The following is a 24580-nucleotide window of genomic DNA, read 5'->3' as shown; positions in this document are numbered from 1 at the left end:
GCGCTCGGTGACTTCTCCTGCATGCAAAGATAGGCTCTGGCAGATTGAGCAGATGAGACCAAGAGTGGGCTCAAAGGTCAACAAGACAGTTTCTGCATGTGCTGTAGAGAAAAGTGAGGGGCGGAGGGGGCTTGTTAACCTGGGAAGGGAGCCCATCTAGGAGAGGAAACTCTGATCCTAAACCTCCGCTCAGTGGCGTTGCTAGCCTCTGCGCTGCTGGGGGCGGCGGCAGCGCAGAGGAACCCCCCTGGGGGAGGGGCACGACGCGTGCGCCGTGACGTCATCATGACGTCACGACGCACGTGGGTGCAGAAAGGGGGAATTTCCCCCTTTCCGAGGCTTTTTTTCGGCGGTGGGTGGTGGCCAGCGAGGAGGGCGTGACAAGCGTGACACCCTCCTCGCTAGTCGACCCCCCCCCCCCCGCCGAAAAAAAGCGGCGGAAAGGGGAAAAAAGAAGCAGAGCCGGCGCTCTGCATTCAAGCCCCGGCTCTGCTTCCTTTTCCCCGCCCCCCCCCGCGGGGTTTTTTCGGCGGGGGGGGTCGACTAGCGAGGAGGGCGTGACAAGCATGACACCCTCCCTCGCTGGTCGACCCCCCCCCGCCGAAAAAAGCGGCGAAAAGGGGGAAAAAGAAGCAGAGCCGGCGCTCTGCATTCAAGCCCCGGCTCTGCTTCCTTTTCCCCACCCCCCCGCGGGTTTTTTCGGCGGGGGGGGGTCGACTAGCGAGGAGGGGTGACAAGCGTGACACCCTCCCTCGCTGGTCGACCCCCCCCCGCCGAAAAAAAGCGGCGGAAAGCACCCCTTCCATGTGCTGCTGGGTGACGGAGGGAGCGGCGGCGCGTGGGAGTGGAGGGAGGGGCCGCCGCTTGTCACCCCCACCCGCCGCTTTTCACCCTGTCACTGGGGGCGTACCGCCCCCACCGCCCCTCCCCAGCGACGCCCCTGCCTCCGCTGCCTAGCGGGACATCTTTGGGAGAAGAAAAGGCTAAAGAGTAAAGCCTACAAAAATCTGGAGTGGAGCCCCTAAGATGGTTGGATGGCGCCTTGTACGCCTCCTTCCGGCAACTCCTGCAGCCAAGCTGGTGCCAAACGTAGAATCATAGAATCATAGAGTTGGAAGAGACCACAAGGGCCATCCAGTCCAACCCCCTGCCAAGAAGGATTCCTCTGCTTTCCTTTGGACAACATCAGCGAGGCTGAGAGGGGGTATTGTCATCTGGGCAGCCCAGGACCTCCAGAAGCATTGTCCTGGCTTGCGCCCTGGGGAGGTCACTTCATTGCTGCTAATGCAGCAGCTTGACTTCACCCCCAGAGGCACACTCCATTGTCTCTCAAGGCAGACAGGTGCCAGCAAGTACCATTTCCAGGAAAAATTGGATAAGTAAAAAAAACAATGTGATATTGGTGAATCCAAATCAAATGGGTGAAAATATGGAATGGCATTTTGACGAGGATAGTGTGTGGACACTGTAAAAAAAAAACCCTGCACACATGAACAGCCCCAAATCCACAATAAATGTTGCATGGAAGTGCCCTGAGTGCTCAACCCAACTATCTGTTAAGTGGCATCTTTCCCCTGCAACTCTTGGGCAGACTGTCTGCTTTTCCATGCACACAAACTCACCCTGTAGATCTCCTGATTGGCCCAGTGCTTGCACACCAAGGTCTGGACGTTCCCCCCAAGCAGGAAGGTGCCGAAGACCAAGAGAATCAGTAGCCAGGAGAAAAGGAAGCTGAAGACGACTCCGCTGTAACAGGAAAGACAGGGAGAAAGTCACGCCCTCCTATTAAGAACAGCTCTCCACATCTCTGAATCAAGTTGCATTTTTTAAAAAATAAAATAAAAATCACATGAACGTCACCGGCATTTGAGTGCAAATTTCTCCTCATAGACACATTTCTTCAAACACTGACCATTTTCAGAGCACCCTCAGACTGGATCCCCTGAAGGTCATGGCAAGCACTTGTGGATGGCCATCTTGGCCACTAAGTTCTGACTGACCACCCTCCCTCCCTCCCTCCCTCCTCCCCACCACAAGAACACTCTCTGTACCGTTGCTGAACACTAATCTTTTATTTTTTTCTTATTTACTGAATTTATACCCCACGCTTCCTCCTGAAGGATCCCATGTCACCCTGGAACAGAGTTTGGAAACAACCCTCTGTGCTGGACTCAGGCGTGCCCAGGACTCAGCACTCAGGCGTGTCTTACATTAAGAGTAATCTGGCTCCAGCTTCTCCCCTCCTCTCATAATCACTGGGATCCTCTCGCAAGACCAGCCCATATGTGCCAAAGGAAAGCCCCAGGAAGTTGCAGAAGACGATCAGCAAGATGACGGTACAGGCAATGACACCTGCAAGCCACCTGAGGACGACAGAAAAGTGGGGTGGGGGACACATCAGTGAGGCTTGGAGGAGATAAGGAGATAAGCAATCCAAAATCCACTGTACATCCTGTTTGCCCACAGACCTGGATTCTACTGGGTGGCTTGTAAGCAAGGGGCTCTCCATAAATGAACTTCTGGTTTTATTGTTACAGCTGGTTTCTTAAAAGCTTTGCCATGCTTTTTAATTGTTTGTGTTATTTTTAATATTATATGTTTTATTAAGGATATCTGAATGCCCCTGATGATTTGTGATTGTGCATTTAATTGTTTATTGGTTTTATATTTGTAAACTGCTTAGAAGCCATTTTGGCATATACCGGCAAGCAGTTCATAAATGAAAATCCTCCTCCTCCTCCTGGCCTTCCAGATGTTGGCCTTCAATTCCCATCAGCTCCAAGCAGCATGGCCAATGGAGAGGGGTGATGGGAGATGTAGTCCAGCAGCACCTGGCGAGCCACAGTTTCCCCAGCCCTGGAGCATCTTTTGTTATCAGGGGCCAGGTGAAGTCTGACCTGTTTCCCCAAGCCTTCAGTGATAAGCCTTTGATTGCTGCTCACGTTGAGTTTTTTATTCTGTCGCTGTTGGATTGCATTGGCCCTTGTGATTAGTTAATTGCACTGCTATTTTAAACAGCTTCTCCTGGTCAGTTGCACTTCTGCTTTGTTTTTTTTTTATATATAGAATTTATTGGGTTTTTCAAAACACACAATAGAAAAATACACAACAACATAACTACACTACAAAAAGGAAAACATACAAAACAAAACAAAGAAAAATAAAAACAATCAAAAAACAATACAATGCAAAAAGATAAAAACAAAATTTTCTAATTTTTATATCCTTATTTCTAATCTTGTTATAGGACTTCCCCCATTCCCTTATCTGCGTACTTAATAAATCTATTTTAGCAGTTTCTTAACCAGTGTAATTCACAGTCATAATAATGCTTATTGGTTAAAACCTTTCTTATCTCTATCTCTAATTCTTAATTATAACAGTTGCACTTCTGCTTTGAACTGTATGTGTGTTTTTAAATCTCCCTTGTGGGTTACTGTATTTTACTGATTATTTTTTATGATTTGCGGAAGCCACGTTTTGGCAGAAAGGCATCGTAGATCTTTACAAAGATAAATAAATAAATGTAACTGAAGTGCTTTAAATGTTCTTAAGCACTCTATGAATGCTAAGTATTGTCATTATGATTTGTAAAGTATTTTTGTGAGCAATTAACTGGCCAACAGATTTTTTAAAATTATCTTTATTATTACCATTATCTCCCACTTTTCCTCCTATAAAGCTCAAGATGGGTGCCATAAATGGGTTCTCCATCTCCATTTTATCCTTACAACAACCCTGTGAGGTAGGTTCAGCTGAGAGGCAGAGGCCACCCCAAGGTTTGTGCCTGAGTAGAGATTTGAACCTGGCTCTCCTTGGTCCTGCTCTAGCACTCTAACCACTACAGCATAATGGTTGGACTTGATGAGTAGATGGGAAGGGTAGAATGAGAAGCAGATTGTCATGAGGATGGCTCAAAAGGATGCATAGGAGAACGCCGTCTCTCCTGCGCGCAAAGCACAGAGCTCCCTCTTACCTGTATCTCTCGTAGCGTTTCGCCTCCAAAAAATAGGGCCGGCTCTTGTTCTCAGCCTTCACCAGAGCATCATTCATGGGACGGGTGTGATCTGAGATCGGAAAGTCGTCCATGATGGACTGCAACTTTTGGGCGGCCTTCTCTATTTCCTCCTTGAGCTCTGCAAGGCAAGTGTGGAACATCAGGTGACGGAGGAGCCAAGCAAGGTTTGCGGTTTCTCATCACACATGTTCCTGGGCTGGGCACTGGCATGAAAAGCAAGCCTGGCACCATGCCCCAAAGCCCCCAATTCAAATTAAGCCCTGGCTAGATGAATCTACACCAACTATAGCCTCCAACCTAGCATGGGAAACATAGGAAGCTGCCTCCTGCTGGGTCCATCTGGCTCAGCCTTGTCCACTCTGGCTGGCAGCAGCGGCACTCCAGCGCTTCAAGGAAGGAGTCTTCCCCAGCCCTAGCTGGAGGTGCCAGGGATTGAATAGGGAACCTTCTGCATGCAAAGCAGATGCCCCACCACTGAGCTACAGCCCTTCACCCTCAGCATGAGCATGGAAGGGCTTAACTCACCTTGAACAACGTCCGCCATCTTCACCAGAGCTAGTCCTGGGATAGAGTTGAAGCTGTTATTGGCCTAGAAGCACAGAAACCAAAATGTCTTAACACATTGGGCCAAGTGTGAATTTTGCTAAAGAGCAAGCAGAAGTCTCTTCTCACTCCGTGATTCTTTAACTACTTACCCGGCGAACCATTTCAGAGAAATTAGCCTTGGGAAGCCCATGCAAGGTTTTCAAAACCTTTTCTACTGAAGGTACCTGAGGGAACAAACCACCGATAAAAGACAAGTGCTTGGAAGTGGAGAATAAAGTGAAAATTGTGTGCATTTCAATTAATATATTCATTAGTTGTATTCCCCCCTGCTCATGGAAAATTCGGAGCTTTATCTACAGTTATAGCCATAACCTGGTGCCGTCCAGATGTTTTGAACTACAACTCCATCAGCTCCAGCCAGCACATCATTGTAGACCCAAAGGCCTGGAGGACACCAGGTTCCTGAAGGCTCCTCAACTGGTAAGAGGCATCCCTCTTCTCATTTCCACCTCCCCAGTAGCTCCTGCACCCGGTTGGGGAAGTCTGTGACCTAGAGGAGAACTTGCGGCCCTCCAGGTGTTGCTGGATCTCAACTCCCACAATCCGTCATCATTGGCCATGCTGCCTGGGGCTGATGGGAGTTGGCCAACAACATCTGGAGGGCCACAGCCATGGTGTGGAAAACAAGGGTGCAACTGGAGGAGATGGTGGCAGGTGTGTGATCAGATATTTTGTGTGTTTTTAAAGGGATAAATGCAGCAGCAGATCCCCATTAAAATCAGACTGGGTAGCAGCCAGGGCTGGCCCTGTGATGAGGAAGGATGAGGCAGCTGCCTCCAATGGCAGATGCTGAGGTGCAGAGTGGTGAGTGCCATTGTGGCTTGCCCTGAACCCCTTACAGTAGCCTGCTCCCCTCAAGTGCAGTGGAAGATGCTGTCCTTTCACCTGTATTGGAGTAAGAGTCAACCACCAGTCCAACTCGCCTCTGTCTATGCCTTGGGGCTTGAAGCTGCCATCTTGTCCTTCACATTAGGCAGCAAAATGTCTTGAGCCGGCCCTGGTAGCAGCATTGACAGAGAGTGACTACCCTTTTGCATACACATATGGAGCTGCTTTTTCCATCATGGAGGGAAACATACCATGCAGGTCAGTACATTGCCTCAATCCACGTTGGAGGGCTGTATGCATTCCCCCTTTTTCAAAAAAGACTTGGGAGATCCAATCACAGATCTCTCCTGTGCGAAAACTTTGACTCTGAAACCCACAGTTCTGTGCACCATCAGCTTTTGAAATTAGTGTGACATGTGGGGCTGATGGCCAAGCTGGGCATGGAAGCTTGTTCTTCATTAAAGAGGTCCTAGAAGAAGAAAGCACACTTCTGGACAGGAAACATGAACTCTCAACACAGCTAAAGGAAATGTGACATGAATTCAAGTCTATAAATGACCTAAAGAAATACAGCAGAGGAAACAGAACATCTGTTACTGGCCCAAATCCTGCTGAAGTGTACAAGCTTTCGTGCACCAAAAGAAGTGACACAACTGTGTTTATTTTGCTCATCAGAAATGCATGGGAGAACAGGTGGCCCTTTTAAAGGCACCTTTGTACTGGAGCAACAATCTCTATCCTGGAGGGGCCCAGCCTCTCGGTGAACTTACTTTGCGATAGTTAGTGCCCAGCTCCAAACTCTGAGCTTGGCTCAGGGCACCAGCGCAATAGATGCAGCCTGGATCCTCCAGGAGGGAAGTGAGGCTTTGCTTCCTGTCCTTCAGGGCTGGTTCCAGCTCATCTTGCTGCTGGATCAGGGCCTCCACAGTCTTGTTGAGAGTCTGCAAATGGTGCAGTGAGTTCTGTAGGTCTTAAAGAGAAAGGTCACATTAGGGCTGCCACCTTTGTTCTGGCAAAATACAAGACAGGATGGCGGCAGGCAGGCAGGCAGGCAGCGGGAGGTTGGGGGCAAATTCTTTTCCCACCTGGTGCTGAAACATGTGACCCTTTCACACACCCTTTCACATGCAGTTCTAATGTACGGTACTGGACAGCAATACATGCAGGCCAGGGCAAAAAATAAATGAGCAAATTCTGATGGGGGGGTGAGCTTTGTTCCACACGTTAAATTCTGAAGGACAGAAACAAATATTAGGGGACAGGGGGGATGGCAAGCCTTGTGGGGGAGCTACTCTTCCCCCCCTCAAATGTCATGTGGATAACAATGTTTGGAATGGGGGCTTCTGGGCTGCACCTGCACAAAACTTCTTGTTTCTAGAGACCCAGAGCCTGAGGGATGGGGCCCAGTGCTCCCAGGCTGCAGCTCTGCGGATGGCCGCTTTCCCCCAGCCCAAGCTCCAGGGAACTGCAAGCAGCAGCATGAAAGCCTTGCCCTGGTTTGGTCCTCCTTGGGGGGGGGGGACGAGATGAGGAGAGGGAGTGAGGAGGGAAAAGGAAAAGAAAGAAGTGAGAAGCAGGGGGAGAGAGTGTGTGTGCAGCAGCAGAGTGGAAACGGGGAATACAAGACAAACTGTGTCCTGTATTGAATCAATACAGGACATAGCCTTTTGCATTCAAATAAGAGACAATCCTGTGTTATACAGGATGGATGGCAACCCTAGCTCACAATAGGTTGTAAATTCCACTCTTGGGTTATCTTATTTTCAAAAATAAATAGCATATAAATATGCTATTTTGTCAGTGTATGTCCGTCCAGAGTGGCTTATGACAATAAGAACTACAAGTGTGTTTGTGTCAGTATTGCTCAAAACAGGAATAAAGCAGATTCATGAAAACAGAAGCAGGCTCAGAAGTATATAACAGAATAATACTGCAATCTCCATCCAGTGAATGGGACAAAACATTATTTGGGGAAGGCCAATGAAAACAAACGAGTCTTTCAGGCCCTCTGAATGGCACTCACCACAGCTCTGTGGGGAGGCAGTTCCAGAGGTGCCCTCATAGACCCAGGAGGTGGGCACACCAGGAGGGCGTCTGGTTCAGATGCTCCATCTTCACCATCAGAGGCAGTCTGCCTCTGAATACCAGTTGCTGGGAATCACGGGAGGGGAGGGCCCTGCAGCTGCACTCAGGTCTTGCTTGCTTGCATCTCTAGGCATCTGTGTGGCCACTGTGAGAACAGGAAGCTGCGCTAGATGGGTCACTGGCTTATGTTTTTACAACATCTTGGTATGTGTGCAGGATGGTACGGGTGCAAGTAGTCATCCCAAACCCTTTAGGGCTTCAAAGGTTAAAACCACCACTCTAAACTGGGCCTAGAAACAAACTGGAAGCCGGTGCAGCTTGTATAATACAGCTATTCTTGAAGCTGAGCACTGTATACCCACCAGGACTCTGCTGGCCATAACTTGGAACCAGTTGAAGCTTCCTGACCATCTTTAAAGGCAACCCCATTACAATAGATTACTACATTTGTCCAGTTACAGGTGGGTAGCCGTGTTGGTCTGCCATAGTCAAAACAAAATAAAAAATTCTTTCCAATAGTACCTTAGAGACCAACTAAGTTTGTTCATTTGTCCAAACAGGGTTATTTTTTATTTTATTTAGTTGCACTTTGGGACAGGCACCTGTAATGCAAGCCTTTTAGGGGTGACAGTGCATCCATCTTGCATGAACTGCAGGTATCATTTGGTAAACTGAAGGTGTAAACCATGTAGGATGTGTCATTATCAACCAGCCTTCCGCAACCTGGTGCCCTCCAGATGGCTTAGATTACAACTCCCATCAGCGCCAGCCAGCAAGGCCATATGATGCTACAGCTGAAGGGTGCATGGCTCATGGGAATTGTAGTCCAAGCCACATCAAGGGCACCAGGTTGCAGAAAGCTGCCACAGTGTCGTGCCCTAAGAGAGTTAAAACATAACAGCCTGAGACAAGTCTTGATCTTACCTTGCCCTCTGGCCTTCAAGGCATCCATGGCAGAATAGACATTCCCCTTGAGCAGGAGGTGGATGGTGGTGCCAATGGTCCAGCTGACATCTGAAAAACACAAAAGCACCCCCTGTCAAATCTGGGGCAATTCCCACCTCTTCAGCCTAGCTAGGAAGATGTCTTATGCGGTACAGCTGTAATGCTCTTGTTGGCTTTACTTATTTTATTTCTCACTGTGATTGTTTTATTCTGCTTTGGTTGTTCTCTTGTTTTAATATTTGTGGTTTTAAATTTCATTGTTAGCTAATCACAGAATATCAGTTACTGGGTAATACACAAATACAGATAACAAATTTATGTAATGTAGTTTTACATACTGCTCTGAAATCCATTCTTTAATGAAGACTGGTTTATACATTTCAAACTCTCCAGACATTGACACATTTTCCCCACCCCCAAGCTGCTCTCTGCATTCAGAAGAAAGTTTTCAATAGCACCCATGGGAGCCTTTTCTCCATCTTATCTTACTGCTTGTGCCAAACCAACAAACCATCAAACCCCACTCACATTAAATGTTTGGTTTGAGAGTACACTCAAGCAGGAGCCGGACCCATTCCTGAGTGCCCAATGAGGGCATTTCTGCAGACATTTGCATATAATAGCCTGTTGCATTCACACAAGTCTCGCGGACACTTGAAATATATATATATGAGACTTACATGTGAAAAATCAATGTGTGACAAACATAAATATACACAGCAATGGCAACTTACTGTTCAGGTCACTGAGGATTTGCTGTTTTGGGACTGTAAACTGCTCTACGGTCAGCTGAACTCCCTATAGCAGGGGGTGGGAGGACGAGAGAGAGACTTTTAAAGGGTTGAAATAAGAGCTCAACTCACAACTTGGCATCTTTCAGGAAAGATTTGCATCAGACCTCATTTCTGAACCCATGCAAGCCTTGACCGCTTGCTACACAAAACCCCCAGGGCTAGGCTGTTTGTTTTGTCTTCTTGCAAAGCTGAAAAGAGACACAGAGGTGTAAGCTCTTAGCCCCATAAGGTCCAGCGGGAAGCCAGTGAAGCTTTACAGTACTTGCACTTGGTACCTATGCTGGCTTATTCAGTGACCCAGGAAGGGGCACTACTGGCAGGGTGACATTCCATGTGAACCAGTGAACCAGTCTGTGCATGTGAAAAGTGCATTTGAACGTGAATGGGCCTGTGTGGGATACGTACTGTACATCGGTAAGGGCTTTCCAGGTGGTCCACATTCCGTATAAATCAAGTTTTAAGAACTTAAGAAGGGTCTGCTGGATCAGTCTAGTGGCCCATCTAGTTCAACATCCCATTCACAAAGTGGCAAACCAGATGCCACAAGCAGGATATGAGTGCAACAGCACTTTTCCCACCTGCAGTTTTCAGCAACTGGCGTTCAGAAGCGTTATAGCCTCCAACTGTGGAGGTAAAACATATCCCTCAGGATATACCCACCAGTAGCCACAGATAGCCTTCTCCTCCATGAATTTGCCCAATCCTCCTTTAAAGCCATCGCTGCCTCTTTGCTTCCTTGGCAGAGCAGGAGCCAGCATGCTGCCACGACACACATTTCGAAGCCAGGCTGCATGTGCCCCAGTAGAAAACACAGATGAGGTACAAATGCTTCTGTGACTTCAAAACTCAACCCAGAGGGCAAAGTGACAACTAGAAAGGTGGCAGAGAGGTGGCTGTATTCACAGGAAACTTCCCAGTCTCTTTGTGGAAGTCAGAACCTCTGCAGAATGAGAATGTCAAGAAATACAACAGGGATGCTGACTTTTTGACTTGGTAATGAAATTGGCGACAGTCCATTTTCAGTCTGTCAAGTGGGATAGATTTTTATTTTGTTTTGTTATTTGTAGGCAGTAGTGTGGTGTCAGTAGCTGAATTTCATGCAGAATTTGTTCTTTGAAAAAACAATGTGTGCACACACAGACCTACCAGTAGTTGTGTTGCACTGTCTGGGAGTATCTTAAGTTTACCACTGCTCCCCAGCCCAGGATAGTTATACAAGAACATAAATGTGGCTTTGGTAGTTTTCTTAGCATTTATCAAGTCACTTGATGGGGAAAGGCTGAGGCCCTTCTTCATGTGCCTCCTCCACGAGAGGCCCAGAGGGTGGAAACACAAGAGCGGGCCTTTTCTGTGGTGGCTCCTTGCTTGGAGAATGTTTGCAGAGAGGTCACATGACAAGGAGCATTCATGTTGATTTGCTTGTGGTCGGGATGAGTGAATATGTCAGTTTCTCATCTTTCCAATGTTACCGGTAAGTTCAGTTCTCCACATTTGCACATCAGAATGTGAGCTTTTTCTTAGTCGTCATGAAAATTCATGCAGTTTTGCTTATTATACACTTTTTTGCAATGTGATTTTGCCTAATATGCATATGTTTGCAATGCAAATTTCCCCAATATAATGTATTTTTGTACGTTGTTCTCACAGATACATGCATTTTTATGCACACACACCCAATATGCTCTTTTGAACATTACTTGGCTGGAGAAGTGCACTGCAAAATTCAGAGAAGTTATTGTTTCAGAAAGTATGAATTAGATGTTTGCCTTTAAGTACAAACTGAATTAAATTTCTCCTCCATCCTTAGCTTGCCTTACGGTTAATCATTTGTCCATCCCACACTCTTCTGTACATTTAGCCGCCACTTAAAGTTCTGTTATGTGTTTGAATTGCACTTGCAAAATAGTCTGGAGGCAAACTTGCTGTTTTGCATGTGGAAGTGGTGGGGAACGTAGGGGCTCCTGACTGTGGATTTGCCACATCATATTTTCTTTAGCCTTACGTAGGCTGACTGATGGGACCCCCTCCTTCTTAATGACAAAGAATATTGCAGCACCTTGAAGACAAACAAATCAATCACTGCAGTAGCTTTCACAGAGAAAGATGGCTTTGTCATATTCATGCATCTGAGAACTAACTGGTCATTACGTGGGAAATCTGTGATTACTGCTTCCAGTGTTATTTCTCCTACAAGCAACAGAGGGTGGGACTGACTGAAATGTAACACCAAAAGCCAGGAGAAAGGCATAGAAACCAGCAAGTATGCAAAAAAGACAAGCATACTTTCAAAAGTGCCCACCAAAAGGAATTATTATAGTTCACCGCATTAGGGGCACAGCTTCCTTCTTCAGGATAGGCAGGGATATTTGTGCAAGCTGTTTCAGTTATTCTACAGAGTTTTAAAGTTTAAGATCGCTGCAAAGGAAAGATCCTGTCTTCCAAAATGCATTAGGTAAAGGTAAAGGTACCCCTGACCATTATGTCCAGTCGTGGACAACTCTGGGGTTGCAGCGCTCATCTCGCGTTACTGGCCAAGGGAGCCGGCGTACAGCTTCTGGGTCATGTGGCCAGCATGACTAAGCCGCTTCTGGTGAACCAGAGCAGCGCATGGAAATGCCGTTTACCTTCCTGCTGGAGCGGTACCTATTTACTACTTGCACTTTGACGTGTTTTCGGACTGCTAGGTTGGCAGGAGCAGGGACCGAGCAATGGGAGCTCACCCCATCGCGGGGAATCAAACTGCCGAACTTCTGATCGGCAAGCCCTAGGGCCTAGGCTCTGTGGTTTAGACCACAGCGCTACCCGCATCCGCATTCCAAAATGCATTAAGCTGTAACAAAACCCTCTTAGTTCCAGCACACTTTGGAGTTCAAGTTTCTCCTCTCTGCATTTCTTTCTATTGTGGACTGGGGTGGGTCATTGCGCAATACGATGCCCTCCAAATGTTTTAGACCCCAATTCCCATCAGCCCCAGTCAGCTCAAGGTAGGCTAGCTGGGACTCATGGGAGTTGGAGTCCAAAACATTTGGAGGGCATCATATTGAGCAAGGCTAAACTAGAAGCATTTTGTTGTTTACACCATCCTAAAAATGCATTCTCTCCCCCCCCCCTGCAAATACACATTTTCTCTTTCCTGCTATGTGGTAGGTGCCAGATTTAAATGACACCATGAAAAGCTTGTAGGTTTGTGGCATCTAAGTAGAAAATGTTCGGTGCAGGCTTATCTGATTTCTAGTTCAACTCCTCCCAGTCAGGGAAGTAACATCTTTTTAAAACTCCCAATAACAAGGTGAAACAATAAAATACCCATTAAGATTTAATGCTGTGTATGAACAGCAACTTAAAATGACTCTCGGCCAGCTAAATCTTCCCCTACCACTCCTCTCCCAAATGGCTCATCACCCACTTCTGGTTAATGAAGCTTATCCTCTGCAGCTTGCCCCACTGCTCAGCAACCCCTTGTCACCCTTTGGACCACCCCATGGTGCCACAGATATCTCTCTCAGCCTGCAGAGCAATTTCTCAGCCTTTTCTCTGCTCTGGGCTTGCAAAGGGGACATGTCACTGTAAGCTGCAGAAGAAGATTGTGGCACATTCAGAGTGCCCTGGATTTGTGTCTCCAAGGACACCCGCTTGCCAGCTCACATTAGCACACAAGCAGTTAAGGAGCCTTGCTGCTGCTGCAGCAGCAGCCAGCTGCCAGGCACGATGGTGGCCAGCAAGCCAACCTACTGTATCTTATGCAGAGGCTGCCTTATCCTTCCACTTTCTCAGAGTGGAAGCAGCAGAAGCAGCCGGTGGGTGGGTGGGTGGGACGGGCTGGGGGGGGGGAACGTCTCTGCATCTGAACCAGTGGCTGACACACACAGATGCCATGCAACATCCAACTTCACCATGGCAGATTCGAATTCTAGTCTTAAGGCAGCTCCAAAACATACATTAAAAACACACCAAATGCAAATTTCAAGCACATAGCTTCCCCCAAAGAATTATGGGAATTTATCCCTCACAGGACGACATTTCTCAGTACCTATAACAAGCTACAATTCCCAGGATTCTGTTTTGGGGGTGATTCATGTGGTTTAAATGTATGGTGTGGATCTGCCCACAGTGATCACCTGCTGTTCTCACAGAGAGCAGTTTTGCTCAGTTTCTCATATTTTGCCATCTTAATTTCAGTCTGCCACATTTTCACATCAATCTGCATTTTTAAAAAAGAGTTTATTCACACATTCCCCTAATATACACATTTTAAGACACGTTTTTTGTTAAGAGACAAAATTTCCTTGCAATAATGACTCATAGCAAAGGCAGATGGGCAGAGAAGGAGACAAGAGGTGTTGCCAACTTACTCGGGGGACCCAGTTCATGTGGTGCCTCAAAACCTGCAGGGTGTTTAGTGCATCCCGGGTGCCAGGCTCCAACTCTTCTTTCACCTTCTGATTGGCAGCAAAACCACAGATAACACCACCTCTGCAGGAAAAGTGGTACAAGCATAGTATAAGTAGTGATCTCCTCTGTCTGACTACTATGCACGTCTCTTGTTTTGGTTACTGAATACTGGATGACTAGCAAGCAATTGAATGTGTGGGATCTGTCTCCATGTATACATAAAGGTAAAGATAAAGGGACCCCTGGGCGTAAGGTCCAGTCATGTCCGACTCTGGGGTTGCGGCGCTCATCTCGCTTTACTGGCCGAGGGAGCCGGTGTACAACTTCCAGGTCATGTGGCCAGCATGACTAAGCTGCTTCTGGCGAACCAGAGCAGCGCACGGAAACACCATTTACCTTCCCGCCGGAGCGGTACCTATTTATCTGCTTGCACTTTGACGTGCTTTCGAACTGCTAGGTGGGCAGGAGCAGGGACTGAGCAATGGGAGCTCACCCCGTCGCAGGGATTCGAACCGCCGACCTTCTGATCAGCAAGCCCTAGGCTCTGTGGTTTAACCCACAGCGCCACCTGCATCCATGTATACATAGTGGAGTGGAAATACTATCAGGCAGAGTGATTGCTCATTCACACATTGATTTGCAGCCATCAGGTGATGGACCTGCAATCTGCCTCCCAGGTAGTTTTCATGTCATGCCTGTTTTCTGTACTTCCAACGTTACTGACTTACTTCCCTCCCTTTCCTCCAAGGAGCTCATGGTGGCAAACATGCTTAACTCCTGTTTTAGCATCATAACAGCCCTGTGGTTACACTGACTCGCTCAAGGTCCCTTGATGAGCTTCATGGCCAAGTGGGGATCTGAACTCTGATCTCCCCAGTCCAGCATTCTAACCACTACACCACAGAGCTCTGTTGGTCCAAGCCTGCCTTTAACCTTCTCAGACTGAGGACCATCTCCAACCCCAGCCTGCAATATGGGACAATTCTCTGCTTGGCAGATCTGACATTTCTTTCTCATTTGCGCTTCAATTTTCTCATTAGTCTTTTCTTTCTCCATTCCACACATCTTTTCTCCTTTAAAAATAAAGCCTACACAACAAAAAGGGCAAGGGTGGTGCTGGCTCTAAAATCCACATGAAATTGCAGCATCGTCCACTTGAGAGTCCTGACTCACTAGCCAAAGGCCAAAATGCTAAATTAACATGAAGCACGAGGAACACTGCCTACAATGTCTCTGCAAACATCTTGAACCACTGACAGTGCTGGCATAACTGGTCCACAACAAATCAGGATGCACAGAAACCTGGGGGGAAATGGTTTGTGAAAGGAAGGAAGGGAAGAAGGAATGGGGCTTATGGGAACGCTGCTCTGTGGGTTATAGGGAGCCCCACCTGTGAAGCTTTTAAGGCGCATTAAAGAGCCAAATGAGTTTGGTCAACCATGAAGCCCAGTGAGTGAGTGACCTTGGGCCAGGCACTGTCTTTCAAGCTAGTCTACTGCACAGGGTTGCTGTGAGGATAAAATGGGGAGCAGGGAAGAACTGTGTACACCACCTTCAGCTCCTCAGAGGAAAGGTGGGACAGAACTGGAAGGAGGAGGAGACAAAAAGATGGTGGACCAGATGGGCCACTGGTCTGATTCAGGCCAGTTCTTATCCTTCTTATGCTCCTATGTTCTTAAGGCACTGGTGGGCAAGAGTTAGGCAGTTTGAGACTATAACTCCCATCTTCCCTGGCCCTGACCATTGGCCATGCTGGCTGGGGCTGATGGAAGCCCAACACAATCAGGAAGGACTAATTCCTTATTTAAAGCTATGTAGGCAAAACAACAACCACCCAGAACCTCTAAATATGCCTGGTAGGAAATGGGAAAGCCAATGCAGGTTTCATCTCCTCCCCCCTCCATGTAACTGTCAGTCCCACAAGCAGCCCCCACCCTGCCACTGCATGGATGTCGTGGACTAGCTCAGGTCCTCACTTACAGGATGACAAGTGTGGTCAGGAGCAGGCAGAACATGAGGAGGTTGCGCTGGCAGAGAAGGGAGCGGCGGTATGCCTTGATCCGCCCGCCACAGCGCCTGCGCTTCCGGCAGCAGCAGAGGCACAACCCGGTCATGGGCACCGCCACAAAATAGATGACAGCAATTGTGGCACAGATGATATATCCGGTTTGATACTGGAGGATCTGGAGAGGAAAGCAAGAGTCCTTCAGAGAATGATCGCTGGTCTCTCTTACCCCCCCACCCCCACCCTTGCTTGGCTTCTGTGACCCCTGAGGCCATATTTACACCATACATTTAAAGTACTATCATATCACTTTAAACACTTGTGGCTTTTCCCAAAGGATTCTGGGAGCTGTAGTCAGTTAAGGGTGCTGAAAGTGGTTAGGATACCCCCAAGTCCCATCTCAGAACTACAATTCCCACAGTGGTTTAACAATCAATCTCTCTTCCTAGGGAACTCTGGGAATTCTAGGTCTGTGGAGAGTAATGGGGTTTTCCTAAAAAGTCTCAGCACCCCTAACAAACTACAGCTCCCAGAACTCACCGGGGGTAGTTTAAAGTGGTATTACAGTGCTTTAGATGTATGTTGTGAATGTAGCCATAGTTATGATTCTCATTTTAATTGAAAAATGTCCATTGTTAAGAAGGATCAGGTTGGAGAGGGGACATGTGGACTCCTTCTATGCTGGAATATGTCATGTTATCAATGGAGAACTAAGGAGAAGAAATTTCCAGAGTAGTCCGCCATGATAGCTTTTTTGCAGCAAAACCAAGGGAGAGCCTTGGTATTAGCTGTTGTGGGTTACAGCCCACTTCATCAGACCCCTGGGTTAGAGGGTGGCACTTGAGGAGGTCCACCTAGGAAGGAATTAATTTAGGGCTGCCATAAGTCTGGAATTTCTCAGACATGTCTGGTTTGGGGGGGGCAGCCCCCCTCCCCAATCTGGGTAGATTTTTGAATTAAATGTCCGGGTTTGTGGGGGGTGTTGTTTTATATTTTTATGTTTATGTTTTTGGTTTGTCCGGCACGTGTATGCTCAAAGACACAGTGCCCCGGAACAGGAAGCAGGCATCGGGTGGCCTGGAGTGGCCTGCTGCAGGTCGTGCTAGGCCTGGTGTTGTTCCTGGCCGTCGCCAGGCCTTGCGTGACCATCCTGGGGCTGCTCAGCCTCCCATCGTGAGCCGGAGGCCGAAGACAGCAAAGGTAAGACAGGTGGGGGGGGGTGTGCCCTGATGGTGGGGGTCTGGGTTTTTGATCCCTGGAATATGGCAACCCTAGATTAGTTGAGATGGGAAGGATTCCCATGTCTTCTATTACAACATCCTCAGATTTACTGCCCACCAACTCCAAGTCCTCGCCATTTCTTAAATATCTGCTAATGTCAAATCTCTTTCAGCTGCCTACAGAGCCTCCAAACGTCATTCCCCAACTACAATATACCTCCACTTGAGCCCATGTCTCAGAAAACCTTCTTGTGGAAGCCATGCGTGCATAAGCCTCAGAACTGTAGCTGGGCACATAAATAAGAAAAGACCTAAGAAACTAAACTGTGGTATCCAACATGGATTCTGAGCTCACAAAATGGTGGACTTCCTCCCCTCTAAGTGGACTTCCCTCCCCTATTTTTCCTTACCTGTGGAGTCTTGGCAGACGGTGGGTCATTTAGGGCATCCCTCAGCAACTCTGTGGAATAAGACACATTAGGTGCAGAATTTTCAAACACTGCCATAGCAACCCAGCCCTCAACACCTTTGCCCACGGCCTGTGCTTCTCTCCGTAAAGGGAAGATCCACTTCGGCACCAGTTTTGTTTACGTCTAAAACCTTATTTTTAAAATAAAAACCTTTAAAAATAAAATTCTTAACACTAATTATAACTTCCTTCCATTGCAACAGTAGGAGTGTGTTTATCTAGCCTTTCAAACGTCTCCCCAGAAATGCGGAACAGTATCAAGGCAACCACGTTTCCTACAAAATTGACAAGCCACTTCATTGCCCTTTCTTCTCTTTGAAAAATTGTTTTCTTGGCATTCTGTACCTTATTCCAAAAGAAACATGAATACAGTCAACCTGCCAGGCTGCTGGTTAAGAGTTGCCATCTTTAAACTTGACAAGCAATGGGAAGCCCAACCATTCATAACATCAATAGAGCAAATTGTTGGTTTTTCTTTTATTAGCATAATCACTGAGGAGCTTCCTGTGACTATGGTTAATTGTGGGTACCTATTATTTGTCTTTTTATTGTACACACTTTGAGAAAGGGCCTGTTCCTTTTGGTTATTAGAGCCTCTCTCCTTTTGCATGGAAATGACATGGAAATGTAGACAGCAACTCTGTCAACAGAGGCTGTTGACCCATTCACTCACTAAGTTCTGTGAGGCTTACTCACAAGGAAGTGTGCATATACTGTAATTGCACTCACACACCATAATCCTGATAATATTTACTCAGAAGTAATTTGTACAGATTTCAAACCCCAGTAAGTGTGAATAGGACTAGAGCTCAACAGTTCAAGCTTAAACATGTCTACTCATAAGTAAGTTCCTGAATGCAGGCAAGTAGGTGCAAGTTTGCAGTCCTGTCTCCCAAGCAGTGACTACATTGGCTTACATGAGGGGTTGTTCCTCCATACCAGGACCATTCATATGGTAAACTAGCATGTCAGGATCTAGCCTACCTAACTTTCTAGGTGCAAGATGAGAGGAACATTTTCATAGGGAGGAGCAGTCGGTCACATGATCATTCACCTATAGCAGGAGTAACCATTGTGCTGCCCTTCAGATGTGCTTCACTGCAGCTCTCAGCAGCCCAAGCAGTGCCGGATTTACTTACAAACTTAACAAGCTATAGCTTAGGGTCCCACTCTCTTGGGCCCCCAAAAAAATTTAAAGGGAAAAAAAACACTGGATGTACATTTCCAAAACATAAGATAAAAAACAAATAAAATGGCTTTAGATACCTATATAAGGTGCTGGTTTTGACCTTTAAAGCCCTATGCGGCTTAGGACCCTCGGACCTAAGGGACCGCCTCTCCTGGTATGTCCCATGTAGGACCTTAAGGTCCTCAAATAATAATCTTTTGGAGGTCCCGAGCAACAAAGATGCTAGGTTGGCCTCAACTAGGGCCAGGGCCTTCTCAGTATTGGCCCCGACTTGGTGGAACAGTCTATTACAAGAGACCAGGGCCCTGCGGGATTTGGCATCTTTCCGCAGGGCCTGCAAGACGGAGCTGTTCCACCTGGCCTTTGGGTTGGTTTCTGTTTGATAGTTATGCTTCATTCTTTTATTGGTGGGTTATTTGAAAATGAGACTGCAGTTTTAATATTGAATTTTTAAATTTGTATTTTAATCTGTTATTTTAAATTGATTGTGTTTATGTTTTTGCTGTGATTTTAATTAGTGTTAGCCACCCTGAGCCCAGTTTTTAGCTGGGAAGGGCGGGGTATAAATAAAAATTTATTATTATTATTATTATTAGGTCCATAAATTACCATATAGCATATATTCAACACAAAAAGAGACAATTTGTTGTTGACAAAGGAGAGCTAGACATATAAAGGACCCCATTACCTTCAGTAGCTTAGGGCCTCATGAAACCTAAATCCGACCCTGAGCCCAAGCCAAGATGACCAGTGGCCTGTGGATGATGGGAGTCATAGCCCAACAACATTTGAGGTGCTGCGCATTAGCCACCCCGACCCACAGTGCTAAGTGGTGCAACTCATCTCTGTATTCCTCAATTCCCCACACCCACTAGGGTTACAGGTAGGTAGCCGTGTTGATCTGCCATAGTCAAAAGAAAATTAAAAATTAAAAAAAAATCCTTCCAGTAGCACCTTAGAGACCAACTAAGTTTGTTCTTGGTATGAGCTTTCATGTGCATGCACACTTCTTCAGATACACTGAAACAGAAGTCACCAGGCCCTTATATATAGTGAGAGAGTGAGGAGGGGTATTACTTAGAAGGGTGGTGGGAATGGGTGATTGGCTGATAGGTGTGGAAAACCTGTTGACAACTGTTAACGACTGCAATTGGTCTTACAGGAAAAAGCAAGGGGTGAGATGGCTAAAGATAGCTTTGTCATGTATAATGAGATAAATGGACATAAATCTGATATAAAGGATAAATGGGCATAAATCTGATATCAGGAATCACAAAACAGAGAAACCAGTAGGAGAGCACTTCAGTATCCCAGGATATTCTATACAAGATCTCAAAGTACCTCTTACTACAAAGGAATTTCAGAAATTGACTGGAAAGAGAAATTGCTGAATTGCAACTAATTACCAAACTTAAAACCATGGAGAGACCTGGTCTGAACAAAGACATTGGATTCTTATCTCATTATACATGACAAAGCTATCTTTAGCCATCTCACCCCTTGCTTTTTCCTGTAAGACCAATTGCAGTCGTTAACAGTCCGTCAATAGGTTTTCCACACCTATCACCTATCAGCCAATCACCCATTCCCACCACCCTTCTGAGTAATAGCCCTCCCCACTCTCTCACATAAGGGTCTGGTGACGTCTGTTTCAGTGTATCTGAAGAAGTGTGCATGCACACAAAAGCTCATACCAAGAACAAACTTAGTTGGTCTCTAAGGTGCTATTGGAAGGATTTATATATATTTTATTTTGTTTTGACCCACTAGGGTGTTAGCATCTACCTTAATATGTAGGAGAGGGCAGTTAGCTCTGAAAAATAGTTTTGGAGAAGAGATTAACCCCTCAGTGTTGCCTGAGCAACCTGGCAGCTCCTCACCATAGCTGCAAAGAAAGGTAAAGGGCAATCCGGTTGTGCATCACCTTCTTCTCACATACTTTGGCCTTGAGAACTAGGCCTTGTTCAGGACCTCAGAGGGTCTAAATCAGGGGTAGTCAATATGGTGTATCCAGACATTGGGGATTACAGCTTCCATAACCCTTCAACACTGGCCAGGTTTATGTGAGCTGTAGCTTACATAGAGAAGGAAGAGAAATCCATCTCAGCTTGCATTTAATGGTGAACCAACCTAATCCGCACTTTCTGAAACAATACACCGACCAAAACACAGCCATCCTATGAAATGCACACTTTTCTGAATCTCGCAGTGCAATTCTCCAGCCAAGTAAATGTGTACAAAGAAAGTGGGAAGTGTGCAGGAAACTGCAAAAGTTAGTGAAGATGACATACAAGAATGTGCTCTCTTGGTGGAAATTGCACCGTGAAAATGTGTAGAAAATGCAAAATTGCATAAGGGGGGGAACTGGAAAAATTCACACTAAAATGCTGGTGAATTTTAATGAGGACAAAAAAAAACCAACTAATGTGGAAATGTGGAGAACTGGGAGGGAAACTGAAATTTACATATTTGTCCATCCCTAAGTTCACAGCATCTGGGCAGCACCATGCTGGCTACCTGTGGACTGAATCCTGTCACACCCTTCCTTCAGTCCTGTTCCCACTCAACTCCCAGTCAGTAGATACAAGTTTGCAATTACCGGTAACTCCCAGTCAACTTCCGTTTGTGGAACAAACAAAGCTTTGCTACTTGCCCAGGCAAGTTGATTTATTAAAAGGAATCCAGGTAGAGAGGATGGTCATGTGTCCTTTTACACCAATCACCTGGTCACAATCTTCCTGGCTAGGGTCAGATGTCTCTTATTTTAATTTAAATTAATAATTTCTAAATTTGCATCTGTTCCATGCAATTTATGCAAATCAGTGCCCCCTTCTTTGGTGATTCATTTCCTCCTTTTTGCCGATGTGCACATGGCCAGCAGGGGGGACGGGACCCCCAGGGGCCCATTGCTTTTCAATGTAATATGAGAGACATTGGTGGACTCCCTCCTCTGCTTTGCCACATATGCCTTGAATCCAAAGAGCTGAGATTCAGGCACCCCAGTCCTCCTCATATGAGAAATATCTGCATTACAATCCTATCCCATTCTATCCTAAATCCACTGTCAAAGGTAATGTGCCCCTGAATACCAGCTGGGGAGACTGCTGGTGTTGCACTCGGGTTCTGCTTATGAGCTTCCCAGAAGAAGCATCTGTTTTGTAAATAGTGTTTTATAGTTTGTAATTGTTTTATTGATGATTTGTTAATTATTTTATATGATTTATGCTGTATTTCTGATGTTCTAGTATGTTTTATTATGTTATTGTTTTTCATTGCTTGAAAAACAAAAGATTCATTTGAATGAAACATGACATAGAAGTACAATCAATCAATCAATGTGAGAAATGTATGCTGAACTAGAAGGTATTTAGGGGGAAAGTGAGGGTGCAATTTAAAAGAAATTGTATAGTTAAAACAATTACTGTATGTTGCTGTCAGGAGCAATGTTGAGAATGAATATCAAAGTGTGTTTCTTGGCCGTGTGGAAGGAATTGATTTGCCTCTTGCCTTCCATTCTTTCATGTTTGCAGCACCCCCTTTAATGCCCAGTGTGGGCGAACTGGTCACACTCCTCTGAATCTGCCTTTGCCAGATGAACACCCTACCAGATTCCTATAAGGCTGGGGTCTGCCTAAGGTAGGCTACAGAACAGACTAGGCGTGCTGGTGGGTTTTGATGAGGGGAAAGAAGGGAAACACCCACAGAAGTTGCTACATGTTGGATCAGGCTGCAGGGACCCTCAGGACACCTCCAGGTGACCTCTTTATTGTGCATTCATTTTGATTTGCTTACAGGGAAGTTACACAATGTCACATCAATCGTTATCCCACACTTTCAGTGCACTTTCTTGTCACTTTCCTTACTGCAAAAAGTTGCATTTTTGGACGAAGCAGGTTTGCTGCACAGCGCCAAATCCACTTTAATTACACAACCTGAATTTGCTGGATAGGCACCTACCACTGGTGGTGTGTGTGTGTGTGTGTGTGTGTGTGTGTGTGTGTGTGTGTGGCATTTTAGCCACCCCAGCAGAGAAGAATGAACCTGCTGTTAAGAGCCTGCAGTGGCAGTAATGCCTGGAGTTTCTTTAATGTGTGTCTTTCCTTGGGTCCCACATTTCTCTCAAAGGTCTCAAGGCCGTTCTGTTGCCTTGGCTCTCTGGTTGCTTTTTTTCCCTTTCTTTTCTTTTAACCAGTTCCTCCTCCTGTGGATTTAGAACTAGCCTAGCCAGCAGATCTGAGCAGGTGACAAATGTTTCACCCTCGTGCTATTAGAAGTTTTATCTGCTGATTCTTGCACATCTTGAAGCTGCAAGGCCTGGTCAGGCTACAGCTTGTTCTCGTTTGTTTCTCGCTCTGCTGGCAACTGCACCCGGCTCCCACGGCTGGGAGAAGTCGGCTTTCTTACCTGTCGGGAATGGGTTCTGCTGAACAACTTCAAGGTAGCTGTGGACAAGGGCATAGAGGTGATCCATAGATCCAGGGACTCGATGGTGGGCAGGAATCCGCTGCTCAGCACCCACATCAGCAAACTGAAGGATGGGCGAAGGGCTTCCCAAGGAGCATTGCTGAGAGTGGACAGGATCCAGGAGAATGACAGCAAAGGCCAAAAGCAGGAGCAGCGAACATCGCGTCCCAAAGCCATGGGTGCCTCCTGAAAGTGCTGCGTCCTGCATGGCTCAGAGATGGGTCTCAGCCCCAGAAATTATGACAGTAGAGAGGTGGATGGTAAGATCCAGAGCTATGGGAGGGGATTGATCTCCCCAGTGACACTCTTCTTCCCTTGGACCAGCAAGGGGAGCGGCCTCTTTTCTTGCAGTCAGATGTCCTCAGCTGTCCATCAGTTCTCCCAAGCCCGGCTTGCAAAGCAGAGGGCATGAAGGAGGCATGGCCACTTCTCCCTCTTCAGCTGATCATCTCTGTCTGCAGCTGAAAGGCTTACAAAGGGGGGGGGGAAGCAAGCAACAACCCCAAACCTGCCAGACGAGTTTGATCCTCGCAGGCTTCTCGCTGCTTCCCAGCTAGTGGGATGGGGCAGGGTGCGGCTGCTGCGCTGGGTGGAGGGGAAGGAAATGAGGAGCTTTTCCCAGGAGACATTCAAGGACTTATCCCCAAACCTTATGATTGTTCACCCACTGCACTGAGTCAGCTGGTCACACGCCCTTGGTTGCCACAACTGTAGAGGCAGGTAGCTGCATCCTGGCCCCTAATTAGAAATATAACACCTATTTTCCTAAGGAAGGTATATTTTGAAGGTATACTGTATTCTTCAAACATTTCAAGCAGGTTTTTCTGGTGAAACTGACTCTCCAACTTCTAGCTAGCTCTCTAATAATTCCAGGTTGATCTATGAATTGGTGAAAATGATATTTGAAACCTGCATGCATGGACAGCACTGAGTCTACAATAAACTGCTGTGTTATGGTCCCCAGGCTCTGCTCGTTGTCTCAGCAAGTTTAATGGTTGCCTTGGGGGGGGGGCACACCAGTGTGGTCGCTTCCAGGCTGCTAGCAGCTTGCAGGAGGGATTTAAGTGTATACCAGAAGTTTAGGTTTGTGGATTTCAGCGCTCTGTCACCCTAGTGGAACAAATCCCTAAATAAACAAAAATAAATTTATGCATTTAGGAAACTGAGAAGGAAATGCACTGAAATGCTTAATGGATCACATCCACACTATTCGTACATTTAAAGCACACAGTCACAGGGAATCATGGAAACTGTAGTTTGCTGTGGGTTTGAGAGGTCAGCACCCTTAATGAACTAGGCTACAGTTCCCATGATTCCTGGGGGGCAGGGAGAGCCATGACTGTTGACTCATATAAAAGTGCTTTAAATATATGGTGCGGGTGTGATGAAAAAGACATATAAACAACCTGCAAGCAAATCAGGATGGACTAAGGATGAATGCTTATTGTCATATAGCCTTCCTGCAAACAGAATGGAATGAATGCTCAGTAAAGACTCAACCTAACCTAACTTTGTGCAAGCAAATCAGAGTGCTCCATATCAGGTTGTCGGGAGGAACCCTGTGT

The 24580-nt window shown here is 46.5% G+C and overlaps 1 protein-coding gene across 1 annotated transcript in view; it reads right to left on the bottom strand.

Moving 5' to 3' along the window:
• PROM2 (prominin 2) overlaps nt 1–23482 on the bottom strand; it is a 52197-nt gene extending 28715 nt beyond the window's left edge. The window contains exons 1-12 of the mRNA XM_033159038.1: nt 22956–23482; nt 17304–17353; nt 15649–15851; nt 13629–13749; nt 9217–9280; nt 8462–8551; nt 6223–6422; nt 4714–4788; nt 4544–4607; nt 3977–4136; nt 2211–2363; nt 1623–1746 (exon numbers count right to left, since the gene is read on the bottom strand). Coding sequence (XP_033014929.1) covers nt 1623–1746; nt 2211–2363; nt 3977–4136; nt 4544–4607; nt 4714–4788; nt 6223–6422; nt 8462–8551; nt 9217–9280; nt 13629–13749; nt 15649–15851; nt 17304–17353; nt 22956–23223 — 1572 coding nt within the window. The 5' untranslated portion in view covers nt 23224–23482. The remainder of the gene's footprint in view (nt 1–1622; nt 1747–2210; nt 2364–3976; nt 4137–4543; nt 4608–4713; nt 4789–6222; nt 6423–8461; nt 8552–9216; nt 9281–13628; nt 13750–15648; nt 15852–17303; nt 17354–22955) is intronic.
• Between the last annotated feature and the right edge of the window lie 1098 nt (nt 23483–24580).

The sequence above is a fragment of the Lacerta agilis genome, chromosome 8, assembly GCF_009819535.1.
Source record: "Lacerta agilis isolate rLacAgi1 chromosome 8, rLacAgi1.pri, whole genome shotgun sequence".
Taxonomy (NCBI): domain Eukaryota; kingdom Metazoa; phylum Chordata; class Lepidosauria; order Squamata; family Lacertidae; genus Lacerta; species Lacerta agilis.
Note: the sequence above shows the minus strand (reverse complement) of the source record. Positions and strands in the feature narration are given on the sequence as shown.